The sequence below is a fragment of the Nanorana parkeri genome, unplaced genomic scaffold, assembly GCF_000935625.1.
Source record: "Nanorana parkeri isolate BGI_ZX_2015 unplaced genomic scaffold, ASM93562v1 scaffold467, whole genome shotgun sequence".
Lineage (NCBI taxonomy): Eukaryota > Metazoa > Chordata > Amphibia > Anura > Dicroglossidae > Nanorana > Nanorana parkeri.
Genome location: NW_017306735.1, coordinates 143,632 through 163,091, shown reverse-complemented (window position 1 = coordinate 163,091; position 19,460 = coordinate 143,632). Strand labels below are relative to the sequence as shown.

The window sequence follows — 19,460 nt, the reverse complement described above, 5'->3', positions numbered from 1 at the left end:
CAGTACGATTTCTTTGCACACCATTAAAAAATAAAACTTAAACTTTTAGCTCCTATCTTATTCATTACATAGCCATTTATGTGCTATAGGTACCTCTATATGATCTATTAAATGAAGGTGAGCATACAGTTTATTTTAAGTTACTAACTTTTTATCATGTAATAAGATCTGTGTTGCACATTTGGATGGTGGGGCACAAAAAACAAAAAAAAGGAAAAATATTTAAAGATGGCAACAAACCGGCTATTTTGACCAACACCTACAGTATCTTTGAAAAAGCTCATTGTCCAAAATAAAGAGGGGAAAAAGAAAAACGGAAAACCGATATAGAATTTTTTTTACTCCAAAATAGTGACTTGCATTATGTACCATCTTTTGGCCAACAATTATGTTAAAATACAAAACAGATGAATTGTAAGGGAACATAAAAGGAGACCACGAATAAAACTCTTCCGCATATCCAATATTGTTCTGCTATATCAAACTAATATTTTTTAATGGAATTCTTGACCTGAGGAAGCTAGTCTACAGAAATTGCACATACCCCATAATAAATACTCCACCTGTACAGGTTGGATAAGAGGTGCCACTACCTACTATATGGAAAATTTACAAAAATTATCCTCGGCGTTCAATTTTAGAAATGCAGTCATATTAAAAAGGCTGTACGAAGTAGTGGTAGTGGGAAGAAACGTTAGAAAGCCACTAATTACAACCACACACAAAAGGGTAACCAAATTTAGAACATAAAGCTCCATGTGATTCTCCTTCCCTGCAAAATAATAAATATACGGTCATACTTTAGCATTAGTGTTACTTAGCTATACACTGCCTGGTCAGGCTACAGCTGGTTAAAGCAGACCGTTAACCCCTTTTACTAAAAAAATCACAGCAGCATACAGCTCTGCATGCTGATTTAAAATCATCTTACATTCATTAGTTTAAAAAAAACTTGTTTTTAATTTACTTAAAAATATAGTTCATCTACTTCCTGGTCAAGTTCTGGCACAAATGATTTAATGTGACAAAGCGTTGCATCCTGGGAAGGTTACTACAGCAGAGCATTGCTGGGAAATCTCATGAGATCTCAGGGAAAGGCATTTTCTTCCCGAGATGTGCCTGGTAGCATGTCTCAGTCACATGTGCCAGAGTTCTAGGAATTAAATGGAGAGCTAGTAATCTGCCCTTAGTTAACATGGCCACTGTCGAAAGACTGGGAAAGAAAAGAGAAATAAGGTATGCAAAGAATACAAAGCCGGCAGTTATCTAGAAGTATGCGTTTGTAGCTTGTCATTACTAAACATTTATAAAGCTGTGTTTGTCGTTATTTTAAAGATATGGGTAAAGGTCCGCTTTATTGCGTCATCAATCAGAGAGCCAGTTACCACGTATATGCCTGCTCTCTATCAGACTATAATGGACAGTCAATCTCAGTACTTCATTATACTATCCCAGCAGCTGGCACATAGTATGTAGTACATAGTAAGCACTAGCAGTCTAGGAAAAACCAGCAGTGTATATCCAATAAAGTCTCATGCAAAGCTATGAAATCCTATTATCTTGGGGAGAGAGAGAGAGAGAGAGAGAAAGGGCATATAGAGCTTTATGCTCTGAAACTGCAATTACCCTTTAGATGTATGCAATCCTTGTTTTCCATTTACTGTGTTCAGCATGGGTCATGATGGAGCATGCAATTGATGTAAAGTTTGATGCTCTTATGAGACTGTGCTCATAATGTTGAATTAATTTCCCCCCAGTTTGTAACTGACCTACACACCATTCCATTGCTGAACTAAAATATTTGAAACAAATTAGAGAAAAAAAGAAATCTATGCTGCAGCCTGAAGCCTGGCCACACAAAATTTTGCAAGCACTGCAACAAATTCATTCATGGCAATAAATAGGGTAGCATATAACTCAAACTGAGCGAAGATCAATGAAGAGAGGCTATAAAATTGGTAATGCCAGTTGAGAAAAAAAAAAAACTTCCAGCAAATGGAAAAACCTTCTATGACCATTAGAAAAACAGTGTTCAATAAGATATTTTTGAAGGTTAGAGAAGGGCCCAGGGTGCACTTAGAGATCAAGGATGTTTTCAGACCTTTCCCTGGTTGTCAAAAGAGGACATGCCTAATTATGGCCAAACTCATACATTAATAAAATGCGGCATGTAAAATTACGGCCAAACAACCACAGACTTCTGGAATTACCGTCTTAGGATCTGACAGGTTTGAAAATTTCACCTAAATAAATCACAGCGCTGCATGAAGCCTGCTGAAGGGGTACCTTACACCAATCAGGATGACCGTGGATGTGGCTGCACCCATTTCTTTGTCTGAAAAATATTGTAGAGGGGCATATACCTTGCTTTATATTAAGTCGAATAGTGTGAAATAAAGATGACCAACTGTCTCCATAACAGCCAACTGAATACACATCTGGAATACACGTATTTGAATCATCTCATCTGCCAGAGGAGGTGCAATTCTGCTCAGCCAGTCTGGCAAGTCACACAGTGCCTGCCACACCACTGTTTTAGTATTTCATCTTCTGTGCTACCAGTTTGCTTAACAGGCAAATAAATAGCAGTTTTTTTAATGTGGATTAATTGTCCAATGAGAAGGTATGTGATAAATTAAGTTGCAAAACTGAAAAAAAGAAACAGTGCTGTCAGTTTTCCAATTACAATGTCCAGCAAGGTTTCCTGGCTCACAAAAATACTAGATTGTAAGCCCTCACGGGCGGGGCCCTCCTTACCATCTTATCTTAAATTGTATTGTTATTGTCTTCCTTATATTTTAAAGCGCTGCACAAACTGTTGGCGCTATATAAATTCTGTATAATAATAATAATAAATAATAAACAGAATGACAAATTCTTTGGCAGGTAAGGTAATTCACATATATTAAATTTCAACTGCACGTTTAGCAATTTGCACTTAGCTGTAGGTATTCCAAATGAACTGTGAGCAACCTCTAAAACATATAAGACTTTAGGTTCATCTTTTCCCATAAAATTATGAAATCAAAGCTTCAGAACCGACCAATCAACAAGTCAGATTTCATATATGCAAGTCTCTCCTTAGACACTTCTCTTTAAGACCTATTCTCACAATGCAAACCCATTAGCCTTCTGAAATGAATAATCCCGGCCCACCTTCACTAAAAATTGAAGAACTTCTCAGCAGAGAGTCTGTATAGCACTAAATATGATATGCTTATAGGATTTTAGCTGGAGGCCCAGCAGGTTGAAAGGCTTTCTAATCCTGGTGTTGAAATGTAAATAAAAGTAGAGTGAAATGAATGATCTTTGTAATGTCAGCATGGTGTTTAATGCATATTAACAGCTGATCACTGAAAAGTTTCCTTTTTGACCAGAGTTGATCTTTAAAGTCCCACCAAACAGTAATATAAAACAAAAGTGCCCCACTTTAAAGGGAGATACAGCAAAGTCTACTAAACACATTAAACATTTTATTAAATTTTCCAATAAAACCTGCTGTAGTTTTCGGATATCATTATCTAATGACTGGATGAGAAGAGTCTTGGAATCGAAGTCAACATTTATCAATCTTCAATTAAGCAGACAGGGCTGGCAAAAAGGAGAAAGCATCATACTAGTTAGGGAGACTGCATGCTCTTGGCCCATAAAGTTATTACTTTTAGTGGACTGTACCTAAATTAAAATTTTACTATACAGTTCTGTAAAGTGATTTTACACTTATTGGTTTGGGAACATTTAAAAACTATTATTCTGGTAAAGAACGGGGGGGGAGCAAACAGTAAACGGGTTTCTAAAACTCCCCTGGTTGAGGAAACTTTAAAGTTCTATATTTGAGATGGCTGAAGCAATATTACATTTATTGTCTTAATATAAATTTAGTAAGCTTAACCAAATGGTTAAGTGGTAATCTAATTTCTACTCGTCTACAACTTGACAGTCAAAATATTCAATCAATCACGGACCAAAAAAATTCAAATGAATTCCAAAAGAAGCCATCTCTATCCCCATGTGCAGGAATCCCAACTACAAAGTCAGGATAAAGCTCCTTAAAAATAACTTATAAAACAATTAAATAAGAGTTATTCTCTTTTGTTGCTAGAAACTAACAAAGGCCAATGTGCAAAAATTAGGTTAAAATGGACACTGAATAGCAAAGAGATGGTGGAATAAAAATGTTTCCAATATTAACTTTTAACTATCTGAACCAAACCATGCATTATACTCTTATAGTCTAGTTCAACTCAATTGTTTTTTATTTTCGCTGCCTGTTCATGCCATAAATACTTCTTCTATGGTATGAACCATGCACCAAGTTAAGCAGAAAACATGGAATGGAAGCTACATAAAACAAAAGTGCTAGCAACACCACCCCCTAAAATTTGGGATTTTTGTATTTCTACAGCACACACAATCACGCACTCACACAGATTCACACACAGGGAACAAGATTGGGATAGCTTAATTTCTCTAGAAAAAAGGACACTGGGTTCATATTGCATTGAAAAAAAAAAGGAGTATGGAGAAGCAGTACTGCCTAATTACTGCTCTTTTATGGAAAGCTCACTCTCTCCTTGATAGCCTAACCCACTTACTGCCACAGCTTTGCAGCACTGCATTATCTACATTTATCCGGATGGCCAACGTCAGGTAGTAAAAGACATGATGCATATTTCCTGTGGTCAGAAGCCAAGCAGAAAGTTTTAGAAACCAGCGTCACTGCTCTGTGAATAAAAAACAGGAAAGCAGACAAAACATGGGTAGTAGGAGCACCAGTGCCATTGCAGCACAAGGAGGACATTGTACTGAATACACTCCACCTTTCATTAACGTGAAAAATATATTCCAGGGGAAATGTGATAAGAGGCGCTGAAAGTGATAAATCGCTTCTCATACTACTTGTTCTTTAAACAGCCAATAATATCAGTTAGATTTTGTGATTGATGAAGAGGTGTTGTTGGTACTTGTAGCTGTGGCACCTGTTACAGTAAATCCTGCAGGAGGAGCAATGGAGCTATGGCTGGGTTGCAGGTCTTTGGGGATGCCACTGTGAGAAGTCAGCTGATGGCCAAAGGCTGCAATAAATTGTGGGAGCTGTTGTTTGGAGGGTGTAGAATCAATGAGTTCAGAGGGAGAGGGGCTTAGGCCACTGAAACTTGTCTGCGGTAACCCCGGAAGCATGTTAGAGCTGTTGGGGGTCACAGTGGAGAAGATAGGCTGCGAAGGCTCTGAATGAGAGACAGCCTGAGGGGTGGACAAAGACGTAGAGAGAAGGTGCCCATCAGAACTGAGGAAGGTGCTGAACGTAGATGGATCACCAAGGTTCACAGGGAGGTTACCCCAATGAGACTGAGCATTTACCACCCCACATAGAGGCACATCCATTTGGGTGGTGAGCAAGTGTTGTGTAATAATGGGCACCTCTGAAGAAAATGCATCTCTTAAACCATCACCAGCGAAGGAGGCAGCATGTGGAGATGTAATTTGGTCACTATAAGGTGAAGGAACATGCTCACTGTCATAATGGCTATCATGAGGAGAAGAATGCCGATGGTCACTGCTGTATTGCTGTTGTGAGGTGATTACATTATCCGTTTTGCTTAGAATTTCTGCAGGTAGAGGCCGCTGGGAACAATGGCTGCTTTCATGAAGTTCATGGTATGTACCCGTGAAAGACCTCTCTTCAAGCGAGCGGTGGCTTATTAGAGTGGCAGAACTAAGGCCAACATTGGCAGATGATGAAAACTGCCTCTGAATATGCCCACTCAGAGGTGTAGGTGGGCTACACAAAGTAGCACGACCAAGGAGGCTTTCATCCAGTTCCAGACTGGAAAAGTTTTCATGAACCATATGCCCATTGAGTAATTTTCCAAGGTCTGTATGATCTTCTCGGCTCAGCGAGTGGATCTCTGTGGTTCCAGACCCTGTAGAGAAGGACGTCATTCCACGCTCTGAAAGATCCTGACCAGTAACACTATCTGCTTGGGTCAACACCGCAATGGAACTTAGACACTCTAGAGATGTAACTGCTTGAAGAGCCCGCTCCAATTCTTCTGCTTCTTCAGTTGTTGGGAGAAGTTCTCCATTTTTACCTGAAAGATATTGAATAACGCTACTGTAGTAGTGTGACTGTTACCATTTAAAAAAGGATAAAAATTATTGGCAAATAAATGACAAAGTCCACGGTTGCACTTAACTAAAAGCAAAAGTCTAACTTTTAGTAATAATAAAAAAATATATATTTTAAAGTGAGTAAATCATTAGTAATGTGAGATTTTTCTCAGGAGAAATGTTGCGTTTACACATCAAAGAGTTTATATAACATGATTACCTTCAAAAAAGTCGAAGTCTTGTAGGTCATCAGGCAGACGCGGGAGGACATCGGAGAAATCTTCCTGATTCAGCTCCAGATCATGAGGAATGTCCGTGATCTCACTAGTGATGTCATCAGGTAACTCCTCCGTGCTCAAATCTGGTGTGGATGGACTTCTGTTGCAAAACAGAAGGAGAGAATTCTGTATTACTCTACTTTAATATACAAAACAGAGTTGACAAAGTGTGAAAGATGAAATCAAATTGCATCTAGAGTCAAAACATTTTCTTCAAGTTTTAAATAGAGTAGGAAGTGTTAAAATCCCTCAGGATTATTCTGTTGTTGGCTGTCCTATTGAGATAAACCTACACTTCCGGTCCCACAGACGCAACAGGAAGTGAGAGCAAATCTATAAAATAGAGAGGCAGTCCCCACTACAATAGTTGTCACCAGAACAGGTGTGCCATTCCTTTAATTCCTGTTTTGGTGACAGCTGTAAAAATTTAGTACCGGTATTAGGACAAAGAGTGAATCTACCAAGTGCATCAATTCCTGCCCTTGAAAAACCTACACCCTACCACACCAGTCATGCAGAATTGTGCACTATTGCTTTCCCTGTCTTCCTGTACTTGTGAGCCTTGTTTCCTTACTTTTTGTTCAGGAGTCGGATATGCAAGTCAATGCAACATCTCCTTATTGAGGTAACAGACAGCAAAAACCCATAACACATCCACTCTCACCTTTTTTGATGCATTCAACCAATATTTTGCCCATACAAAAAGGAATAAAACAAAACTTAGCTTCAAATTCCATGAACCAAACAACGGATGCACGTACAGCACTCATTTTGTTATTTTTAACAGGTCCCCCACCTGTAATTTTATTACCTTTCGAAATGGCCAGTAAGTCTGCTATTTATAACATTCATTTAACAGACCAAGCAGTCCAGCAAAAGTGGAACTTAGAGGATTGAGACAAACCATTTAACACTGACATGGGTGCCTAAACAGACCAGTGTTTAATCATAGCTAAACAATTATCTCAAAAAGTAAACAACTGTTTCTGTAACGCCTTAAAAAGTGTTAGAGTTAAAAGGAGAACTATGGGGTTAAGGCTTTTCCCCATAGTTCTCCTTAGGGTAACGGGAGGACACAAACTAGCGTCCTCCCGTCACCCTAGGCTCAGGATACCGCGCGCTATAGCTCGCGGTATACTGAGACGCCGCAGCTGAAGCTAGCTGCGTGACTGACAGCTGGCTCTGCCTTTCTAGAGGCAGAGCCAGCTGTACCCGCCCCCTCCCCCGTCCCTTCCGCCAGCCAGCGCTGGCGGATCGGAGAGGGGGGAATCCAGCACCTCCCCTGTCACAGCAGAGGGCCGTGACAGGATCGAGAGGTGAGCGAACGCCGGTATGTGTTCGCTCACCTCCCGATCTACTGAGCCGACCTGCGACAGTCTCATTGTCACAGGTCGGCTAGAACTATGAGGTGAGTGAAAAGCAGTCACCTCATAGTTCTCCTTTAAGCTTTAATTTATTGCTTATGCAAAGTTCATCTAAATCCACTAGTCCCTCTAACACTACCCTCTCCACAGGTTTACAATGCTGCTGTCCAAGGATGGCTACATTGCCCGTTGATAGGTAGAGTGGAGGAGTGCGTGTAGCCACCCTATGACAGGAAGTGTATTACTGGCTGGTTCACCATAAGAAAAGGGGAAAAAAATGCAGTCATAATATCAAAGGACTGGTAAGCAGCAATAGAGTACATTTTTGGTTTAGATGCAAGTTAAAAAAGTGCACTTTACATTTACTTTTCACTAGCACACCAAGTGCTGTTTAGGTGTATATACATTTTTCCTTGTCCTAACAATGTCACTGTGGCACATAGTGGTACCTGAGATACATCCCAAATATGCTAAATGAACTGTATTACCTGTATTATTACATAGTATTTATATAGCGCCAACAATTTGTGCAGCGCTTTACCTGTACACATATATCGTACAGACACATATGAAATAGTCTAATACCAGCCACAATAATGATAAAAATAAATGCATTACATATCGAGACTGCTGTGTTTTAAGATATTCCTGGGCATGTGAAACATAACTCCGACATGTGCTATGTGTTACAAAAAAATTAATAATTCATAGGAGAGAGAGATTACGAATTTCAAAATATACTCTTATCAAAATCCGGATCCAGAACTCACCTTATACTGGAGACTTCAACTGGCAGTGAGAGGCTGCTGGGCATACAGAGGTTGCCTTGTGGCACTGCAGGTGGAATGGGCTTCTGAGGGCGTTTTGGACCCCGCCTCCTCTTTTTCTTGTGTTTTTTGGTAAGTGCAGGAGGTTTGGTCTTTTTCCTGGGTTTCCTCTGCTGCTGGTGTTGAACTTTACGTGAATTGTCTCCTCGCAAAAAATTATCCTAGCATTGAGACATTTCAGAAAACAAATCATTTGAAAATCAAGCTCAGTATATTTTATAATGCGAGTGCTAGTTGTCTGGCTTCAATATACTCTAAAAAGTAAGAAGCCTTAAAGTTTATTTCCACTTTTGCAGCCAAAATTGGGAAAATGCCTACTTTATATTTGTTACATGTTCCCAATTACATAGCACAACTTTATTTTTTATTTAACTTGCAGCCTACTTTTTTAAGATGCTCTTTGTGCAAATTCCAGGACTGAAAAATCCTGTTTAGTTCTGTCTGGGGGTTGGGGGAAATTTTGTCTCAAATAACTAACCCTTTCTGTACTGTGCTGGCAGATTCCATTGTCACTTGTAAACTATATGATCTAGGGCAGGGGTGCCCACAATTTTTTGTGTTAAGATCTACTTTTCAAATGACGAGCTACATTAGATCTACCAACGGAAAAAAAACCTCCCTCGCTCTCTCTCTCTCTCTCTCCTGGCTGTCTCTCCTTGCTCATCCCCCTGGCTGTCTTTCCTCGCTCTCTCTCTCCCGGCTATCATTCCTCGTTTTCTCTCCTGTCTGTCTCTCTTCGCTCTCTCCCCTTGCTGTCTCACCTTGTTGTATTTTGCAAACAGTGTAATGCAACAGGCTGTGTAAACTAATATTCTTTGATGTAATACATAGCACTTCAACCACCAGAAAGGTGTCGGGGAGCTTGGCTCAGCAGACTCGGGCTAATAGGTATTCATGTGTGCACAGCGAAATAAATATACCAAAATGGAATAAAGGGGCCACCATTCACACCCTTCCTGATCTTCCAGCATCAGCTTTGAGAGCTACTGGTAGATCACGATCTACCTAATGGGCACCCCTGATCTAGGGTGTCTGTCCTAACAGAATTAAAGCCCCGAAGATATTCAGTGTTAAAAGGGAGACGCTAAGACCACCCTAAGTCTTTCTGTTAGGATAGACAGAGTTTGCGGTTGCTGAAATTGAGAGAGGAGCTTGCAAAGGCCTGCTAAATAGAGATAGCTAAAAACGTAAGGAGATATTTTTTTAAAAATTATTATTGTTAGATAAGCTCTGTGAATAGGAACATATAGCATATAATGGGGTTTTCTAATTTTTTCATTGCACAAGTGGAAATATATTCTATGGGGCTCTATGGAGGGGCGCGGCCAACAGAGAAAGGTCTTGTGGTGCGGGATGTCAACACACACACACAGGGCTTCAGGCTTGGCAGGTATCCATCTATGGAGGGGCAGTGTGGAATTGGTGGTTATACAGTTATCACCATAGTAAGAACAATGGTCATGCTAGAAATTAACTCACCTCAATGTTAACCACACCAATAGCCCACACCAGTAGCCATTTACAGGTTTGCAAAGGTTGTTTGTCGTATTTAACATGTTTGATTTCCATTGCAACTCCTTTCTGGATATTATATCTTTTTTGTATCTCCCCAAAACAAAGTACCTTTAAGAATAGCTCCATTTTTCCTGCTTACCATTTTCTTGGCATGTTCTTCACACAGGGGTGTCTGATGCGTGATGTCAAACACAGGCACAGAGCACTGCTGTCCATCGGCAAACTTTGCTGTGCAACTAGTGAAAAGCTGCTGAGAGTTGTTTGACAGGATGTCTGACAGGGTGTTAAGATAAACTACAATTTGCAGGCAGCAGCTAAAATCTATTTTTTAAAAAAAAGGACGATTTCAAGCGAAAAGCCTTCTTCAAGCAACTTACCAAGAAAGATGGCCATGTGAGGCACTATAGGTTCAGGGTGTTGTGAAGAAAACTGTTAGACAGCACAAAGAAAAGTCCATTTTAAAATGTTATTACTATTAAATGCAGGCAGTCTTAAATGTATTCATAATTTGTTTTTAGAATTGAAAAATGTAAATGTTCTAACAAATATAAAGCCGAGAAGCACAATACAGTTAATACCACAATCTATAAAACACTTAGAGGCTGACTGGTGTTTTTTAAATAATCATGATCTATTTCTGCTGTTATTTCTATCTTTCATTTTTAAAGCTCAACTTAAACTGAATAGAGAATATGATTTGTTACCATGGGCAACTGCTCCAGATTCAAACGCTCCATTATACGTTTTCTAATCTGACTTTGAATCAAGCTAATCTCATGACTGACCAGTAAAAATCAATGGTGGAGCAGCAGTTTGTTTTTTTAAATTAAATCACAGACCCACCAAAAGGTGCTGCACAAGAGGAAACTTCTGTAAGGCAGGGTTCACGCCTGGGAGTTTTTCAGCGCTGATCGAAGCGCTGAAAAACGCTCAGCAAGTGAAATCCCATACTATGGGAAATCCCTATGGGCATGGTTCCCACTTGGGCGTATTTCAGCCCGTGGAAACGCGCTGAAAAGCGCCCAAACACGTACAGGAGCTTCTTTGGGGCGTATTTCAGCGCGTATCCATTGTTAATCCCAAGTGTGGCTCGGGTTTAACAAAGCGGTAACCCCGAGCCACACTCGGGAATCCAGCGTAGGTCTTACCTTGTCCGCGATCCCCGCTGTGTCCTCCGGGTTCCGTCCCATGCGAGCGTCCGCGTCGCGGGGGGCGTAACCGGCGGGAAGTTTGAAAAAAAAAACCCCGGAAAAAAGATAGAGAAAAAAAAAAAGGAAAAAAAAAAAATCAGACCGCCAGGGAGGTATAAAAACACGCAAAAAACGAGCTGCAAAACGAGCAGAAAAAACACGCCTATAGTACGCCCAGGTGTGAACCCAGCCTAAGTGTTTTATTTGTATGTGCAGCTAATCTTTTACCATGTAGCTTAAATTTGAATAAAAAAAAAAAAAAAATCCAGGAAATGTAAAAACTAACCCTTGCAGTGGTGCTAGCCCTGCACAGCAAAGATTAACTGCACGTTTTGGTCTAGGGACTAAAATAAAGAAAATATACTCAGCCCCGCTCGGCTGCTAGAACAGTCCCTGCAGCCTTTTCCTCTCTGGGCTCCTGTGGTCTAAGGATCTGTGGCATCCTCACGTCTACTGCAGTTGCAGTAGACGTGAGGATGCCAGCAATATTCCACCACCACAGCGGGGAAGGGGACATATATGTTGGGGAGAGGAGAGTGCTCACTGCCGCAGTACTTAGGATCAGGAGAGTATAATTTTCACATTGCAAGGGTTAATTTTTTCATTTTCTGGAGTTCTTCTTTAAAATTATGCAAGGAACAATGATTGATCCTGCATTTCTTTCCCCAGAAACCTGATAATCTTAAAACTATCAATTTACAGACCTCTGCAGTGCTCATAGGACCTTTGCACTTGCTTATAACATTACCTCAAGTCCTGCCAGCCACATTCAGTAACAGTGCCAACATATTTACAGGACTGAGGTTCAGACAGCAGGGAAGCAGATTAACAGGCCCAATGTAAATAAAGTAAACTCACACATGACCTGTGGGAGTGACTTACAAGACTGCTCCTCTTACTCAAGGATGCACTATGGCAAAGATGTCAGCTGCCAAGGAGGCAATAATGGGTTTCTGGGTATGACACAGGCAGGATGGAAGAAGAAATGATTTGGAAACTGTGAGCTGCGCTAATCCTTAATAACAAAAGCTTGAACATATTTAGGTTTAATGAATGAAAAGGGTTGGACTTAAACTTCAAAGCCTTCACAAAGAATAAGCAAGACCAATACGACATCTTTTTTTGGTGCCAGAAAACCAGCTTTAACCAGTTGACATCCGGGGTGTTAAACCCCCTTCCCATCCAGGCCATTTTTCAGTATTCAGCGCTGCGGTACTTTGACTGACATTTATTCCGTCATGCAGCGCTGTACTGAAATGAATTTTATACCCTTTTTTGGGGACAGATAGAGCTTTCTTTTGGTGGTATTTAATCACCACTGGGGTTTTTGTTTTTTAATATATTAAGGAAAAACTAAAGATTCGGATGCGAGTCTGCCGTCCGTCCGTTTTTTCTTAACGGGCGGACGGCAAGAGGTTAAAATGCGATAAAAGACAAACTGAAATATCCCCACAGCGCTTTTCATACTCACATGTATAAAACGGAGAACTATAGATCATCTTTGACTAAATACCCAGCATGCTCACTTTGGCAGCATCATTCTACATTTTCCAAGTCTGAATTTCAGAAATTATGGAGCGGATACTTGGAAGTCATTTTAGGGGTCTGATTATTGGCCAAAACAAGATGAATAAGTTTTGTTTTCTACTGACCTCTGGTAGATTTCAACATCACTGCTTGCCATTACCTGGAACTGATTGATTGAAAATCACTAGAATTAGTCTATCCGAATTTGTAGTGTAGGGTTGCAAGCTTTTAATTAAAAATTTAGCAGCTACATTAATAGTTATTCATAGATTAACGGCTTTGTGGTAATCATTTACCTGAGCTCGGCACAGATACTTATTCATTTAGCATGAATTGATTTTCAGCTGCTGGAAAATCCCACACAAAATTGTATGGAAGTATTTAAAGGGCACTACTGCTCAGTTCTCTAGCCTTTCAGATTGATTAGTAAAAGATGCCATCTGACCATCAGGGGGTTGGCAGAGCATGACATGCCTGTAGCAATGAGGCTCCCCGATTGCACTAGAATTATAACAAGGGGTTGAGGGGCATAGCTATCAGCACTGTCAATGCTGATTCTTAAGCCTGTAGCTTGTCAATTAGCACCTGGCCACTCTAGTTCAGGCCACTGCTTTCTGGATTGATAGAACTGCCTCTGTTGCGGAATTTCTTCCACTGTGAGCTGCAGTGTCTAGGATGGGGTACATGTGGATACAAGTGGAGAATTTGGCTCAGTCAGAAAGGTAAAGGAATTTTTTTTTTGTTTATTTTAGGAGACTTGTGCATCACACATTAACTGGATTCAATACTTTTGACAGGAACCTTTAACCCCTTCATGACAGCTTGTTTTTAGTTTCTGTTCGTAAATGACTGACACACTTTTGACATTTTTGCTGTGTGATTCTTCCACGTCAGTAATATACTTTCTTACAAAGTGCACCCACACATATTATATATTGTTTTTTAGAGGACAGATAGGGCTACATATTTATATCACATATGTGCGTCTAACGCCTCACTTAGGACAAATAAAATATAAAAAAAGAGGAAAAAACCGTTTAAAAAAAAAACTCTTTTCCCAGTTTTGATTTGTAGTATTTTTTTTACAAAACCAGCACAGCTAAAAAAATGCAATAAATACATTCATTTATTTGTCCCTTATTTTATTTTATTTTTTACACATTTTTTTATTTTTTTTACACTTTTCACAATTTTTTTTTTTTTCACACTTTTCCCTTTTTTTTACTTAAAAATGTTATTTTATTTATTTAATTATATCAAGCAGATTTTGTGAATTAATCTCACTGTTACTGCATGATAAATTAATAATTTTTTGGTTATTATCAGGCTGCTTCAAACTTCAGAACAGCCGATAATAAGTTAGTGACACTGATCCTGCAGCAGTTCAGGATTCAGCTGTTACTAAATGTTTTCTGATTGTTGCAACAACGATCAGCAAACAAACATTCTTCTTCCAGGAATAGATACATTGTAGGAATAGACACATTTTGTATCTATTCATGAAAGAAAAAAAAAAAGCCAGTATAGCTTGAGAGAGATATCTCTCGATCTATACGAGCTGTCAGAATGCCGGCAAAAGCCGGCATCTGTGTCCGCTTTGCTTTGACTCTCAGACACCCGATATTAAGGTATCGGGTGTCTGAAAAAGGTTAACCCTTTCATTAATGAATGCCTCTGTAGTAAGGGCATCCATTAATGAATGTTAAAAGCTGATTCTCAGCGATTAACAGCCCTCTAAAGCAGCAAATAACTCGTCACGTACAGTGTACGTGACAAGTCATTTGGTCCCTTTGTGGCTGGACGTACAGTGTACATCTCCCGTCACGAAGGGGTTAATTGTAGTTTAAGATCTATTGGTGGAATGTAAAGACGATTTAAACTGAATTTGTATTATTAAAGTGAAACTAAACTCAGGACTTAAACCCTAAAAATGCTTTCAAGTACCTTACCTATTATCAAAATTGTAACTTATTTGTGTATCACTCGGCTGTAGATCCTCAAATCTTCTGAGTTGGTGCCGACACGGTCCTTCCTTCTGGAGGGTGGCTACTTTTGTTCCCCATGGTTCCTGTGTGTTGTAAAGCAGCCGCCACTCCAAGCTCACTTCTGTGATGGACTACAATCTCACATTTAGTTTAATAATTTGTATTGAAACTGATTACAGGAGTGAGCTCAGAGTGGTAGCTACTTTACAACACACACAGGGACCATGGGGAATAAAAGTAGCCACCCTCCAGAAGGAAGGACACTGTCAGCACTAATTCAGAGATGATTTGGGGATCTACAGCTGAGTAATACACAAAAAAAAAAAGCTACATTTTTGTAAATAGGGAAGATACTCAAATTTATTTTTAAGATTTCAGTCCTGAGTTTAGGGTCACTTTAATATACAACTTGTTTTGATGTAACCTAGTTTAGCCCCTTCATGGCCAAGGCCTTTTTTTCTTTTTTTTTTGCTTACATGTTATAATCCACATTTTAGATCTGATAATTACTTAGACTCGCCAAACATTATATATTTTTTGAAAGCCAAGACCCTGTAGAATGAAAGGATGGCAGTTGCAAATTTTTAAGTTGCACGATATTAGCGCAACTCCTTATCAAACCCCACAATTTCGTGAAAAATGCACTTAATTGCCCCAAAACACAATAAAATACCAATTTTTTAAAATAAAATATAAAAGAGGAGGTCACAATGAGCACAATAGATACCCAACATGCCCAGGTTAAAAATTGGGAGCGTCCGTGAAACTGCAACAAAATTCAGTACCCCAAATAGTCCATAGACGATGCTTTAAAAGCCCCCACAGGTCATCAATTTAGAGATACACATAAATACTGGCCCTAGAATTATTGCTCTATTTCCGGTGGGCGCAGCAATACATAACATGGGTAGTGCGATTGTCGTTTTCATACATAGGCATACCCGACGCGTGTTTACGTGAAGACGCACATGCTCGCTGGGGACTTGATTTTTATTTTTTGTAATTATTTTTACATTAAATTTAATATTCAATTTTAAAAAAAATGTTTTTTTTCTTTACTTTATTTGCTATCACATAGGGGGGGGGCTTACAAGCTCCCCATGTGATAGCATAGTAGTTTAGTGAAAAAAAAAAAATTAAGTCCCCACCCATACATACACGCATGCAAACATGCTTCGAAGGTGCATACGTGCAAAAAAGACGATTACGCCCATCACGCCGCACATGTTACATATCGCTGCGAACGTCGGAGTGAGAGCAATAAGTCTAGGGCCATCAATCACTGATAACACTAAACTGATGAGCGGTAAAAGCTTTTAAAGCGTCGCCCATGGCCAATTTTGGGTATGGTAGTTTTCTGCGATTTCGCGGGTGCGCGCAATTTTAAAGCTTGACATGTTTGGTGTCTATTTAACCCCACGTGACCCGATCTTTTATATTTTACCAAAAAACTGGGTAATAATAAATGTTTCCTGTAAAAAAAAAATTTCTGTCATTTTTGCTAATTATAGTAAAAAATTAAACCCCCAGTGGTGATTAAATACCACCAAAATAAAGCTCTATCTGTCCCCAAAAAATGGTATAAAATTAATTTCAGTACAGCATTGCATGACGGAATAAACGTCAGTCAAAGTACTGCAGCGCTGAATACTGAAAAATGGCCTGGCCAGGAAGGGGGTATAAACACCTGGTCTTGAAGTGGTTAAGGTGATTTTGGGGGTCCAACAGATCACCTTTTTTGGGGGTCCAACTAGTATCACCTTTACACTTTAAATAAGCCATTGATGTGCAGATCGCACTTCAAAAGCTCATTGCTGGGCTTCAGAAGCCAAGCAATGACAGCTATGAGACCGGAAGTGATGTAATCTGCATTGCTCCCGGTTCCATAGCAGAGGGAGATCGGTGAATGGAGGTTTGCCGATCTCCTCCCCAGCTCCCCCTGACACCAGAGAAGCCAGTCCCTAGCCCGTAGGAGGGGCAGCGGAGCCCGGGAAACATGGCGGGATGTTCCGTTTACCGACCTGTAGAAGCGATCTGGCGGCACCTGAGCCGCCAGAATCACTTCTACTGTATAGCCGACGGTTGGCTTTACAAGTGTAAACAGAGTCCGTTTAAACTGGCCCAATGCCAGTGACGTACACTGTACGTCACTGGTCATGAAGGGGTTAATGCCCTCCATTACCACATCCACCTGATCGGGTGATAGAAATATTCAGAACGCTAGAAAAAAGGATACGCTGAAAACAGTGTCTTGTGTATGGAAGGGCACGGTTTGAGCATGTTTCACTCTTCACACTTGCACTGCAGAGTATAGGTTCTGTTCCTCGGAGTTCTGGCTGAATAGGTCTATAATCAAAAATGAAAGAAACATAATGATAGGACAAATACACACAAGAGAAATCTCTAGGTGGGCCAAATCTGAAGGAAACTATGACTGTCTCACAAAAAAAGACAAAAGGAAATGAACAACAAGTTAGCTATGGTATGTCTGTTAAACTGGAAGCTCAATAAAAATTAGAGTAACAATATAAACTAATAATTTGGCATCCAAAACCTCTACTCTAACCTACTTGAAGAGCATCAATGCCTTCACAGAGGGCATTTATTTCCATCATTCTGTCAGCACCATTCAGTTCATTCCTCATTTAAAAGTGAACATATGAAGTCCACCAAAGCATATCAATGAATGTTACGAATACAGTGCAGGAAACAAGTACCTGTGCATGTCTTCATATCAATCCCCTTGTGACTGGTGTGGACCACACCATATCAAGCAGCTTGTCATCTCTCCAAGTCTAGATAAAGCCTCATTGCCCTGTTTAACTGCTGGCAAGTGCTATTGAGCCCTGGGGGTATTTGCACAGCTTGGACCTAAAATCCAAAGTCGTTTCACAAAAATAAAGGGATCGATATTCAGATCTGTGCAGGTATTTGCAGGCCCCAATTTTACCAGTAATGGTAGCTTATATACACCAGTGCTCAAATTGCCCAATGGGAGTTAAAAAAATTAAACGTTTCTTTTTATAATAATAAAAGCAGATAGTTATACACACGGCCTTTAATTTAATTTTTTTTTAAAGAAAAAAATAAATTAAAAAAAATCATGCCCTGCGATGCGTTCTAAAAACGCATTGCAGCGCATATGCATGGCGTACACCTCAATATTGCAGATCACTTGTACATTACACTAATGAACAGGAAAGAGATCACGATGTATACTGACACTGGGTAAACAGCTATATAGGAAAATACTCCAGACACATTACAGCTACAGTCAGTAAGTCTGGTGCTGAAGCCATTATAACCAGACATATTACATGGTCAGAATAGAGCCCAGTAAACGCTAATTTTAATAAAAAGCACACCAGCGTTAACAGATGGACTGGCTGAGAAATTCAGCTCCCTCAATGACAATATAAAAGTGCCATGGAGGCAATGATTCCTGCTGACCTTACTGTCCAGAGGGGATGCATTTCCCAAAATGCAACCATATGTTACCCCCACCCCACCACAGCTTGCAACTGCAAAATGTAACACCGGGTTTTACAAGCAAGTGGCTCTGCCAAGCGAAACTCCTGAATACTATGAAGTGGAAAGGTTCCGGAACAAGGTTGTTAGTATGCCAAAAAAATCCTTTCAAATGTTTCAGATATCCTTACCTGGTTTTCATATGTGCAGCCATACGTAGATCTTGAATCAGTTGCCCAGCAGACTCCGGCTCCCTCATGGCTGCTTTCTGCAAAGCTTTCCGGAATGTGTGGCGATATTTCTTATGACACGTTTCTGCTCGCTCCAGGCGGCAGAGGTGCTTGTATTTCTGTTGAAAATAAGTGCAAAGTTGTGCAACCCTGGAGCTCCTGCTATGTGCTTCTTCAGCATCATACCTAAAAGGAAGAAGACATTTACAGAATATATAGTGAATTTGTACATAAAATTTCTTGTTATGAGGACAACTAAAAGGGACTAAAGGGGGGGAGCGACCAGGGTTCCCCCCCCCCAGAATATGCAGAACATATTTGCACATTTTGTGGCAGACAACCCCGCCGAAAGCCTCTGTGGCCGCCCTTACTCTGTCACAACCGCTGATATCTTAGTCCAGTCTTTTTCCAGGTTCAGCATCTTGATTGGCTGGTCTAGTGAAACAACTCCCTGGCAGGCACAGGAATTCATCCTGGCACCTGGCAGATGCTGAAACTGTACACTGAGCTGCATATGCATGGCTCATATACATTTAGAAAGAGGAAAAAAAAAAACCACATCGCTTGCAGGCAAGACATTTTTTTGGTAGAAGACATATACAGGGAAATAAAAATCTGCCCGCCAGCATTGTTTTTACTTTTGTTCCACTTTCATTGAGCAAGCAGATGGAGCTTTAGGCTATATTATTTTTATAATACATATATCTATTATTTTTTTATCTATTCACAGCCTCTTGAAAAATAAAAAAGTTCTTAAGCTCAAGCTACAATTTATACAAAAAAGTACATTACTCATCAGCAGTGAATCATTCTTTATTGTTAAGCCCCATTCAAACCATTGTGCTGCGGTAACGCACCCCAATGTACGTTGCAGCATACTACAAGAACAGTAACATGCTACCATATGTTGAAGTGCTTTGTGTTATATTTATTTATAAAAAAAAAATTCTGTATTATATATATTT

At 39.9% G+C, this 19,460-nt stretch overlaps 1 protein-coding gene across 1 annotated transcript in view; it reads right to left on the bottom strand.

The window, feature by feature from the left end:
* Positions 1–4,923: 4,923 nt before the first annotated feature.
* The window catches only part of INO80D (INO80 complex subunit D), a 28,636-nt gene continuing 14,099 nt past the window's right edge, over positions 4,924–19,460 (bottom strand). The window contains exons 6-11 of the mRNA XM_018560587.1: positions 18,457–18,681; positions 17,034–17,143; positions 10,235–10,368; positions 8,524–8,741; positions 6,332–6,489; positions 4,924–6,092 (exon numbers count right to left, since the gene is read on the bottom strand). Coding sequence (XP_018416089.1) covers positions 4,924–6,092; positions 6,332–6,489; positions 8,524–8,741; positions 10,235–10,368; positions 17,034–17,143; positions 18,457–18,681 — 2,014 coding nt within the window. The remainder of the gene's footprint in view (positions 6,093–6,331; positions 6,490–8,523; positions 8,742–10,234; positions 10,369–17,033; positions 17,144–18,456; positions 18,682–19,460) is intronic.